The 12,083-nt window shown below is 47.0% G+C and overlaps 1 protein-coding gene across 2 annotated transcripts in view; it reads left to right on the top strand.

Annotated features, from left to right (window-relative positions):
* The first annotated feature begins 3,274 nt into the window (after nt 1-3,274).
* LOC115104501 (uncharacterized) overlaps nt 3,275-12,083 on the top strand; it is a 28,982-nt gene continuing 20,173 nt past the window's right edge. For both annotated transcript variants that reach the window (XM_065007024.1, XM_065007023.1), the window contains exons 1-4: nt 3,275-7,696; nt 11,140-11,266; nt 11,409-11,537; nt 11,632-11,680. In XM_065007024.1, coding sequence (XP_064863096.1) covers nt 3,344-7,696; nt 11,140-11,266; nt 11,409-11,537; nt 11,632-11,680 — 4,658 coding nt within the window. In that variant the 5' untranslated portion in view covers nt 3,275-3,343. The remainder of the gene's footprint in view (nt 7,697-11,139; nt 11,267-11,408; nt 11,538-11,631; nt 11,681-12,083) is intronic.

Here is a 12,083-nt window from a genome sequence, read left to right on the forward strand (position 1 = left end):
CGTCGTGTTTGGAGGACAAAGAATGCTGAGTTGCATCTAAAGAACACCATACCTACTGTGAAGCATGGGGGTGGAAACATCATGCTTTGGGGCAGTTTTTTTTGCAAAGGGACCATGACGACTGATCTGTGTTTATAGGAGAGAATGAATGGGGCCATGTATCATGAGATTTTGAGTGAAAACCTCCTTCCATCAGCAAGGGCATTGAAGATGAAACGTGGCTGGGTCTTTCAGCATGACAATGATCCCAAACACACCGCCCGGGCAACGAAGGAGTGGCTTCGTAAGAAGCATTTCAAGGTCCTGGAGTGGCCTAGCTAGTCTCCAGATCTCAACCCCATAGAACATCTTTGGAGGGAGTTGAAAGTCCGTGTTGCCCAGCAACAGCCCCAAAACATCACTGCTCTAGAGGAGATCTGCATGGAGGAATGGGCCAAAATACCAGCAAACAGTGTGTGAAAACCTTGTGAAGACTTACAGAAAACGTTTGACCTCTGTCATTGCCAACAAAGGGTATATAACAAAGTATTGAGATAAACTTTTGTTATTGACCAAATATTTATTTTCCACCATAATTTGCAAATTAATTAATTAAAAATCCTACAATGTGATTTTCTGGATTTTCTTTTCTCATTTTGTCTGTCATAGTTGAAGTGTACCTATGATGAACATTACAGGTCTCTCTCATATTTTTAAGTGCGAGAACTTGCACAATTGGTGGCTGACTAAATACTTTTTTGCCCCACTGTACATACATACATAGATACATAGATACATACATACATACATACATACATACATACATACATACATACATACATACATACATACATACATACATACATACATACATACATACATACATACATACATACATACATACATACACAGCTGAAGTCGGAAGTTGACATACACTCGTTTTTCAACCCCTCCACTTCTTGTTAACAAGCTATAGTTTTGTTTACAGAGAGATTATTTCACTTATAATTCACTGTATCACAATTCCAGTGGGTCAGAAGTTTACATACACTAAGTTGACTGTGCCTTTAAACAGCTTGGAAAATTCCAGAAAATAATGTCATGGCTTTAGAAGCTTCTGTATCTTCTGTACCTGTGGATGTATTTCAAGACCTACCTTCAAACTCAGTGCCTTTTTGCTTGACATCATGGGAAAATCAAAAGAAATCAGCCAAGACCTCAGAAAAATAATTGTAGACCTCCACAAGTCTGGTTCATCCTTGGGAGCAATTTCCAAACACCTGAAGGTACCACGTTCATCTGTAAAAACAATACTATGCACAGTATAAACACCATGGGACCACGCAGCCGTCATACCGCTCAGGAAGGAGACGCATTCTGTCTCCTAGAGATGAACGTGCAAATCAATCCCAGAACAATAGCAAAGGATCTTGTATAGATGCTGGAGGAAACAGGTACAAAAGTATCTACACCCACAGTAAAACGAGTCCTATATCGACATAACCTGAAAGGCCGTTCAGCAAGGAAGAAGCCACTGCTCCAAACCTGCGATAAAAAAGCCAGAATACGGTTTGCAACTGCACATGGGGACAAAGATCGTCCTTTTTGGAGAAATGTCCTCTGGTCTGATGACTGTTTGGCCATAATGACCATCGTTATGTTTGGAGGATAAAGGGGGAGGTTTGCAAGCCAAAGAACACCATCCCTACAGTGAAGCACGGAGGTGGCAGCATCATGTTGTGGGGGTGCTTTGCTGCAGGAGGGACTGGTGCACTTCACAAAATAGATGGCATTATGAGGGAGGAAAATTATGTGGATATATTGAAGCAACATCTCAAGACATCAGTCAGGAAGTTAAAGCTTGGTCGCAAATGGGTCTTCCAAATGGACAATGAACACAAGCATACTTCTAAAGTTGTGGCAAAATGGCTGAAGGACAACAAAGTCAAGGTATTGGCCATCACAAAGCCCTGACCTCAATCCTATAGAAAATTTGTGGGCCGAACTGAAAAAGCGTGTGCGAGCAAGGAGGCCTTCAAACCTGACTCCGTTGCACCAGCTCTGTCAGGAAGAATGGGCCAAAATTCACCCAACTTATTGTGGGATGCTTGTGGAAGGCTACCTGAAACATTTGACCGAAGTTAAACAATTTAAAGGCAATGCCTCCAAATACTAATTGAGTGTATGTAAACTTCTGACCCACTGGGAATGTGATGAAAGAAATAAAAGCTGAAATAAATCATTCTCTCTACTATTATTTTGACATTTCACATTCTCAAAATAAAGTGATGATCCTAACTGACCTACGAGAGGGAATTTTTACTAGGATTAAATGTCAGGAATTGTGAAAAACTGAGTTTAATGTATTTGGCTAAGGTGTATGTAAACTTCTGACTTCAACTGTATACACACACATCCGTGTCTATGAATATCCTATCTATACCCAACCAGCTTCCCTGGTGAGCAGCAGCACCCATCCCTGAGAGGAGTCCAGACATCACATGACATCAGATCAGGAGTTGGCCGTCCCAGCTAAGCCTCAGGTGCTGCTAACGCGGGAGACATGGTCACATGACCTCAGCCCGGAGCATCAACACCTGGTACCACAGCTCTCTGCTCACACGGGTCTGGTAGAGTAGATAACATGTAGGGCCAGGAGTTTTTCTCAGCTATGTGACCTGACCAATCAAACCTAGTACCTAACTACAACCCAGAGTTTTTGTCAGGAAAACCTACTAGCTCTAAGTCATACACTGCGGATAGCCACAAGGAGGAATGTGCAGTTGTTCGTAACTTGTAACACCCATAATTATTTTATCCCTCCTGCTGCTCAGAGCTTCAGTTGTTATTTAGCCATAGAGTCACAGTCTAGGCATGCCTTCTGTAGTGGCCTTGCAGGGAGAGAGAGAGATGGTGAGAGAGTGAGTCAGTCAAATAGGGAAGAGTCAAAGAAAACAAGAGAAACAGAGGTCAAGAGGGGATAGAGTAAGTAAAGAGGGAGAGATAGAAAAAGGGGGATGGCTTCCTCTATACTCTTGCATTGGTGCTCTTCTGGCCATGTGCCAGAGTACTAATCCTATTCAAACTATAACCAAACAAACACACACACACACACACACACACACACACACACACACACACACACACACACACACACACACACACAGGGAGGCTTTCTTGAGTGGCAGGGCCATGTGAGCTCCTAAACATGTGCTATTCTGGGCAGGGGAGGAGTAAAGCAGAGAGGAGGGGAAAGCAAGGGTTACTTTGGGGTCTTTTCTCTTTGTGTGTGAGTGAGAGGAACTGTGTCTGAGTGTTGGTGAAGTGCTGCTTTGCTGTTTAAGAAGCTGGTAGCGTAGTGAAAATGGGGTGCTGCTGCAGTAAGGAACTGAGCCCAGGCCTGCTAAGTGAGAGGACCAGGCTGCTTCAGGCATCAAGCCCAGAGGCGCTGGGGATCAAACACCAGGACAGACTACACACTAAATCTTTGGCTCAACATGTGTCTGACGAAATGGCTCAACACACGTGTATACCGGACGGACCGGCCAAACGGAAACTTCAGGAACAGGAGAAGAAGAACAATGTCATCCCGGACAACGTGTCGACAGGCCCCAAGGCGAGGCATAGCAGTGTCAGTGGCATGCAGAGTGGGGGGCTACTCACTCCGCAACACTCACACGAGGAGGAACTGGCTATTATTAACGCCTCCACAGGCCCCAGCATGGTCACACAGACAAACACGGACACACACACACACATGGACTCGACGGAGGCAGGCGTGCCACACACACACGCTGCCAAGGCCAGGGCCAGCTGTGGGAATGTTCCATATTTGGAGGGGAGTGTGAAGAGCCCATTAAAACAGAAGATAGCAGAGAACACTATGGATAATTCCGTTAGACAAAGGATACAGAGCACCATGGAGAACCCACCCAAACAGAAGATGGAGAAGACAATGGAGAACCTAGCGAAACAGATAGAGAATACCATTCAGAACCCAGACAGACAGAGGATAGAGAACACTGTGGAGAGCCCAGTGAGACAGAGGATAGCGGAGAACGCCCTGCTCAGGTCTACTTGGTTCAACCAGACCCCGGAGCCCGGCCAGGAAGAGACAGAGGGCTGGAGGACCCCCCTGGTCGGAACATCCCCAACCCACCAGCTGTATAATATCAGAGCTGGGGGGGATTCCACTAGAGTAGGAGCAGAGGTAGATGAGGAGGAAGACTGTGTCATCAGGGCAACCCTGGGGCGGGGTTTCAGGGCCAGAGCTCAGAGCTTCTACAGCATCTGTTCCATCGATGCTGACGACCTCGACACTGACCAATCCAACACAGAGGAACAAACAGCCTTCATCCAATCACACACAGCGGAACCTACAGCAATCCAATCACACATAGCCAAAACTACATCCTCTATTCAATCACACGTAGCCGAACATACAGCTTCTATCCAGTCACACATAGCCGAACCTACAGCTTTCCAATCACATTTAGAGGAACATACAGCCTCTATCCAATCACACGCAGAAAAACCTAAAGCCAATGACCAATCACACAGAGTGGAATCTGCAAAGGCTGACCTATCGCACATAACGGAACCCAAGGCTTCTGAACAATCAAAAACAGTTGAATTTACAGCCATCGACCAATCACAAACATTGGAACCTACAGCCTTTGACAAATCCCACTGTGAGCCCCCCGAGGCACCTGTTCTGCCGGACCTTCTCTGGAGAAGCTATGAGGACCCTCAGACTTCACAACAGGACAGCTCCATCACCCCCGGAGGCACCAGGACCCCACCACTAACTGGAGACATTACAGATCCCGACATACTTGAGCTGACATCACGCCAGGAGGAGAGTGTGTGTGTGAAGGACGAGAATGTGTGTGTTAAGACAGGTCTTTTGTCCACAGTGAAGACTGTTGATAGCAGCCAGGAAGGAGAAAACACAAAGAGGGATTTGAACCTCCATGATACTCAAAACAATATTCCCACCACCACATACCCCTGCCCTCCTAACCCTACCCTTACAGAGGAGCAGCTCACACACAGCCCCAGCCTTAGCTCTAGCCCCAACTCCAGCCCCCTGCTTGGGGCAGTGGATGGGGCCACATGTGTAGAGGAGATAGAGAGGATTGAGGTATACCAAGCTGTCTCAGTGAGGATGATCAGTGAGGGGCTGAAAGGAGAGACAGAGGAGGATGAGGAGGAGGAGACCATACTCAGCAGCACAGTGGAAACCACACTAACAGAGGTATCACCAGTCTCCACACTCTCTTCACTATCCACAGTCTATCCAGTCTACGCAGTGTCTCTACCCATGGACTTTACTGTCCACTCATTCAAATCTGACCTTAGACCAGTGGATATGGAACATGAAGTTGGAACAAAACCTGATCAGTATGATATTACTTCTGACAGCAACGCCAAGCCTGATCAAAACACAACACATGTGTACGCTGGGAGACCTGATAGGGATGATGTAAAACCTACTGGAAATAACAGAAGCCCCGTTGATGACTCAGAGCTCATTGATTGGCCAGTCCAGGCTGAGGATATAGTGGGAAGGTCTGCAGCAACAGAGAAGGAGCCGGAAACCAGTGTGGAACAGAAACACTGGCAGGAAATGGCTGCCATCACCAGTCACCCCACAAGAGAGAGCAGCTATCCTCAGAATTGTAGAGAGGACAGAGAGAGCAGCAATCCTTCTCAGGGTTGGGAGGACATAGAGAGCAGACATATTTCTCAGGGTTGTGAAGACATAGAGAGCAGCCATATTTCTCAGGGCTGTGAGGACATAGAGAGCAGCCATATTTCTCAGGGTTGTGAGGACAGCGAGAGCGGCCATCTCTCTGAGGAAAGAGGAGGCTCTACTCCTGTCCCTCAGGACCTGCCTAGTGGGGACACTCACTTACAGCCCTGCAAAGGTCCTCCATTCTCCTTGTCCCATTTCCTTTCAATAGGTCCAGAATGGAGAGATGGGAGGTTGAGTTCAGAGGGAGGAACTGAACCCACTGACTGCAGAAACCTGTCTGAGAAGAACGGAGGACAGAAGACGGACCACACGCGGAGGACAGAACACACACGGAGGACGGAACACACGCGGAGGACAGAACACACGCGGAGGACGGAACACACGCGGAGGACGGAACACACGCGGAGGACAGAACACACGCGGAGGACGGAACACACGCGGAGGACAGAACACACGCGGAGGACAGAACACACGCGGAGGACAGAACACACACGGAGGACAGAACACACACGGAGGACAGAACACACGCGGAGGACGGAACACACACGGAGGACAGAACACACGCGGAGGACAGAACACACGCGGAGGACGGAACACACGCGGAGGACAGAACACAGGCGGAGGAAGGAACACACACGGAGGACAGAACACACGCGGAGGACGGAACACACACGGAGGACGGAACACACGCGGAGAACGGAACACACGCGGAGGACGGAACACACGCGGAGGACGGAACACACGCGGAGAACAGAACACACGCGGAGGACGGAACACACGCAGAGGACGGAACACACGCGGAGGACGGAACACACGCGGAGGACGAAACACACGCGGAGGACAGAACACACGCGGAGGACAGAACGCACACGGAGGACAGAACACACGCGGAGGACAGAACACACGCGGAGGACGGAACACACGCGGAGGACGGAACACACGCGGAGGACGGAACACACGCGGAGGACGGAACGCACGCGGAGGACGGAACACACGCGGAGGACAGAACACACGGAGGACGGAACGCATGCGGAGGACGGAACGCACGCGGAGGACGGAACGCACGCGGAGGACGGAACACACGCGGAGGACGGAACACACGCGGAGGACAGAACACACACGGAGGACAGAACACACGCGGAGGACGGAACACACGCGGAGGACAGAACACACGCGGAGGACAGAACGCACGTGGAGGACGGAACGCACGCGGATGAAAGGGCAGAGATACACACTGAGAATAGAATATCCCTCCTAGAGGAATGTGTTGCACCAGACAGCCTCAGTAGCGTGTGTAGTGTAGGAACACAGTCTGACAGTAGTTTAGCGACACTCCCTGAGGACACTGAGTGTAGTAATATAGCAACAAATGACAGTGTGTTTGTCACCCCTGTTTTCCCACCTGTGACATTTGAATTCAGCCCATTTGATGAACCCCTGAAGTTTGTTTCCCACGGCGATGACTGCTCAGATGTGGACTACCCTGTAGACGATGCAACGAAGGCAGATTCCTATTTGTTGGTGGGAGTGCTGGGGGTGGAGCCTGATCAGATTGACGTTTACGCCTCGACCCCCTCTTACCAGATACAGTTCCTGGGTCAGGGGTCACTGGCTGTCACCACGGACATGGACACCATGGGGGTGAGAGGACAGGTCGAGGAAGGGGGCATGATAGACATGGTTTCAGAACTGCTGGGAGAGGAAGGGGACCCCACCCTCTCTGGCCTCTATCCCTCTCCCTGGACGCATTTAGGGCCAGGGCTGGTAGAGGAAGAAGTATGTGGAGGATGGGCCCAGGGGCTGGCCCAGGGTATGGTCCCCAGCCAGGGTGAGGGTGAGGAGGGCTGCGAGGAGGAGCAGCCCTCTAGCTCCATGGCCCTGCTGGGAGTCTACCCCACCTACAACACTCTTCTGCCTCAGGACTCTTGTCTCTGGGAATGGCACCATCAGTACCAGCCTGTGAGTACTTCAGCGGTGTGTGTGTGAGCGGTAGGGGTGAGAAAATACACGTACAGTGCATTCGGAAAGTATTCAGACCCCATCACCTTTTCCACATTTTGTTACTTTACAGCCTCATTCTAAAATTGATTTAAAAAATATTTTCCCCTCATCAATCTACACACAATACCCCATAATGACAAAGCAGAAACAGGTTTTTTGAAATGTATAAAAATTTATAAATGTATAAAAAAAACTGAAATATCACATTTACTTAAGTATTCAGACCCTTTACTCAGTACATTGTTGAAACACCTTTGCCAGTGATTACAGCCTCGAGTCTTCTTGGGTATGACGTTAACAAGCTTGGCACACCTGTATTTGGGGCATTTCTCCCATTCTTCTCTGCAGATCCTCTCAAGCTCTGTCAGGTTGGATGTGGAGTGTCGCTGCACAGCTATTTTCAGGTCTCTCCAGAGATGTCCGGGCTCTGGCTGGACAACTCAAGGACATTCACAGACTTGTCCCAAAGCCACTGTTGCATTGTCTTGGCTGTGTGCTTAGGGGTCGTTGTCTTGTTGGAAGGTGAACCTTCAGCCCAGTCTGAGTGCTCTGGAGCAGGGATTCATCAAGGATCTCTCTGTACTTTGCTCCGTTCATCTTTCCTTTGATCCTGACTAGTCTCTCAGTCTCTGCCTCTGAAAAACATCCTTACAGCATGATGCTGCCACCACCATGCTTCACCGTAGGGATGGTGCCAGGTTTCCTCCAAACGTGATGCTTGGCAATCAGGCCAAAGAGTTCAATCTTGGTTTCATCAGACCAGAGAGTCTTGTTTCTCATGGTCTGATAGTCCTTTAGGTGCCTTTTGGCAAAAGTCCAAAAATGCTGTCATGTGACTTTTACTGAGGAGTGGCTTCCGTCTGGCTACTCTACCATAAAGGCCTGCTTGGTAGAGTGCTGCATAGATGGTTGTCCTTCTGGAAGTTTCTCTCATCTCCACAGAGGAGCTCTGTCAGAGTGATCATCGGGTTCTTGGTCACCTCCCTGACCAAGGGCCTTCTCCCACGATTGCTCATTTTGGCCGGGTGGCCAGCTCTAGGGAGAGTCTTGGTGGTTCCAAACTACTTCCATTTAAGAATGATAGAGGCCACTAGATCATCGCCTCGACACAATTCAGTGTCGGAGCTCCACCAATTGAATTTACCACAGATGGACTCCAATCCATTTGTAGAAACATCAAGGGTGATCAATGGAAACAGGATTCACCTAAGCTGAACTTCATTGCAAAGGGTCTGAATACTTATGTAAATAAGGTATTTCTGTTTTTTATTTTCAAAGAATTTGCACCATTTTTTAAAACATTATTTATAAAAATGTGCTTTATCATTGTGTAGATTTTAATTTAATATATTTAAGAATAAGTCTGTGAGGAAAACGTCAAGGGGTCTGAATACTTTCCGAATGCACTGACAGTGGTGGCCAAAAATATTGGCACCCTTGCACTTAAGTAACTCACAATTTTCCCTAAAAATATGTTGAAATTGACGTCTCCACACTTCTTTATTTCACTGTTAATGTTACAGAACCTTTGTTTTTGATTCAGAACTTAATATATCCATTAAAATCAGAAAATAAACAGAAATGGCAATGACAAAATTGACACCCTACTTAATATTTGATAGTACTTGGTCAAAATAACTGCAATCATGTGCTTCCTATAACCAGCAATCAACTTGGGGCGGCAGGGTAGCGTAGTGGTTAGAGCGTTGGACTAGTAACCGGAAGGTTGCGAGTTCAAACCCCCGAGCTGACAAGGTACAAATCTGTCGTTCTGCCCCTGAACAGGCAGTTAACCCACTGTTCCCAGGCCGTCATTGAAAATAAGAATGTGTTCTTAACTGACTTGCCTGGTTAAATAAAGGTAAAAATAAAATAAAAAAACTTCCTGCACCTCTTTACTAGCAGTTTGGCCCACTCTTGTACAAACTGCTCCAGTTCTCCCAGATTAGAAGGGTGCCTTCTCCTAACTGCTGTTTTCAGATCTCTCCACAAGTTTTCAATGGGATTTAGATCTGGACTCATTGTTGGCCACTTCAGAACAGTCCAGCATTTTGTCTTGAACCATTGAACCATGCACACGTCTAGCATGGCTGGCTGTTAACCAGGAAGGTAAGCATGTGGAAGTAGACAGAGTATGGAACAGCGCCTAGCCATTAGTCCAGAGGTGGAAAGAGCTACTGGGTGTGCAGGCTTTTTGAAGTGTGTTTGGGGTCATTGTCCTGTTGGAAGACCCATGAACTTCGATCGTGACTCAACTTTTTGACACTGGGTTTAATATTACATTCCAAAATACCTTGGTATTCAGCTGATTTCATGATGCCATGCACACGTTCAAGGCACCCAACGCCAGAGGCAGCAAAGCAACCCCAAAACATCACTGAACCACCATGTTTGACTGTAGTGAAGGTGTTCTTTTCTTTGAAAGCTTCATTTAGTTTCCTGTAAACACAGAGATGGTGTGCTTTACCAAAAACCTCTCATTTGGTCTCATCTGTCCACAGGACATTCTCCTAGAAGGATTTGGGCATGCTCAGATGTGTTTTATCAAATTGCAGTCTGGCTTTCTTATGTCTGTCTCTCAGAAGTGGGGTCCTCCTGGGTCTCCTACCATATAACCCCCTTTCATTGAGTTGGCGACGGATGGTGCAAGTTGAAACTGTCGTACTTTGTGTCTGAAGTTCAGCTTGAATCTGTGTGGCAGTTGATTGAGGTGCTTTCTCCACCATTCGAACAATCCTTCACTGCAATCTTCCATCAAGTTCTCTCTTGTGGCCACGTCCAGTGTGGTTGGCTACAGTTGCAGGGGCCTTAAACGTCTTGATAACATTACATACGTTGGAAACAGGAACATCAAGGTCTTTGGAGATGGACTTGTAGCCTAGAGATTGTCCATGCTTGGCTACAATGTTGTGTCTGACCTCAGATAATACTCCGGTTTTCTTTATTTTCTCCATGCTCATTGCGGTACACACAGTGGCCCAACAGGAAAATGAGTCCTTTTCTCTATTCAATCTGGCTGAATACATGATGTTTATACTGCAGGAACCTTCAACTCACCACAGCTGAGTTCAATTCCAATATATATGAGAATCACCTGCTTGAAATCTAATTATTTCTAACCACTTCTAGAAGGTGCCAATAATATTGTCCCGGTCATTGTAGGATTTCTTTGTGGAATTAGAATGTTGTTAAACTGCACAACGAAGACATACATATGTGAATACCAAAATATGTTTTAATTTCAACAGTTTTCTGGAAGAAATGGTGCATTATTTGAAAAAGTGCAAGGGTGCCAATATTTTTTGGCCACGACTGTATATGTCAATTCGCTGACGTTTAAAGACACTGAGGGTGTGTGTGTGTGTGTGTGTGTGTGTGTGTGTGTGTGTGTTCTCTTGCAGAAATCCACCCTGGTCTCTGAGCTCAACCCCAACGCTCAGGTATGGGCCAATCACATGCTTAGTCTGGACCACTCAGGCCCCATCTACACTGACTCCCGTCTACCATGGCTGGCCGTTAACCAGGAAGGTAAGCATCTGGAAGTAGACAGAGTATGGAACAGCGCCTAGCCATTAGTCCAGAGGTGGAAAGAGCTACTGGGTGTGCAGGCCTTTTCTTTGGCTTTTATTTCGGTCAGTCTTGTAAATGCCGCTACCTGATTGGTCCTCAGGGTATGACCAGGGATATGACCTGGAGGAAGTGGGCGAGGCTCAGCTGGAACCGAGCGTCGTAGAATTCACAACGGTCACCATGGGAAACCTGTCAACCAATGGCCTGGTCCAGGACAGCTGTATATCAGGTACTAACGTTACTGGCTGATGGAGCTTAGAGCAAACAGGACTGTTTATCAGATGACATCTGATACAAATATTATATGTTATTGATGTTTTCAGAGGAGCTCATCGATCAACTGAAGACCTCACTGGAGTCCTGTCTGTCACGGTACGTATGTGTCACAGGCGGCTGATGGCACCTAAAAGAGCAACTGCCCCTAAAAATCAACTTCTCATTTTGAAAATGGTCTATCAATATGAGTCAGAAACATTTATTATAGAATACAAAGTGTAAATAGGATCAGTTTGGTCATAAAGTCAGTCTCGTCCAACTGAGATTTGCGAGATGATAAGAGAAAATGGTATGTCACGGAATGAAGAGTACCGTAAGAGTGGTCACATTTGGTTTGGCATTCAATATCCCTGTGGGGCTAGTTAAGGACCATCAGTAAATTAAACAATGTACATTTAACAATATTTTTTAAAGTCAGTAGCTCAAGATTTCAATGACTTAAAAACCAACTATAAATTGTAGAAAGTCATATACAAATATTGAAAACAATGAACAAAGA

This window comes from Oncorhynchus nerka, linkage group LG22 (assembly GCF_034236695.1).
Source record: "Oncorhynchus nerka isolate Pitt River linkage group LG22, Oner_Uvic_2.0, whole genome shotgun sequence".
NCBI lineage: Eukaryota > Metazoa > Chordata > Actinopteri > Salmoniformes > Salmonidae > Oncorhynchus > Oncorhynchus nerka.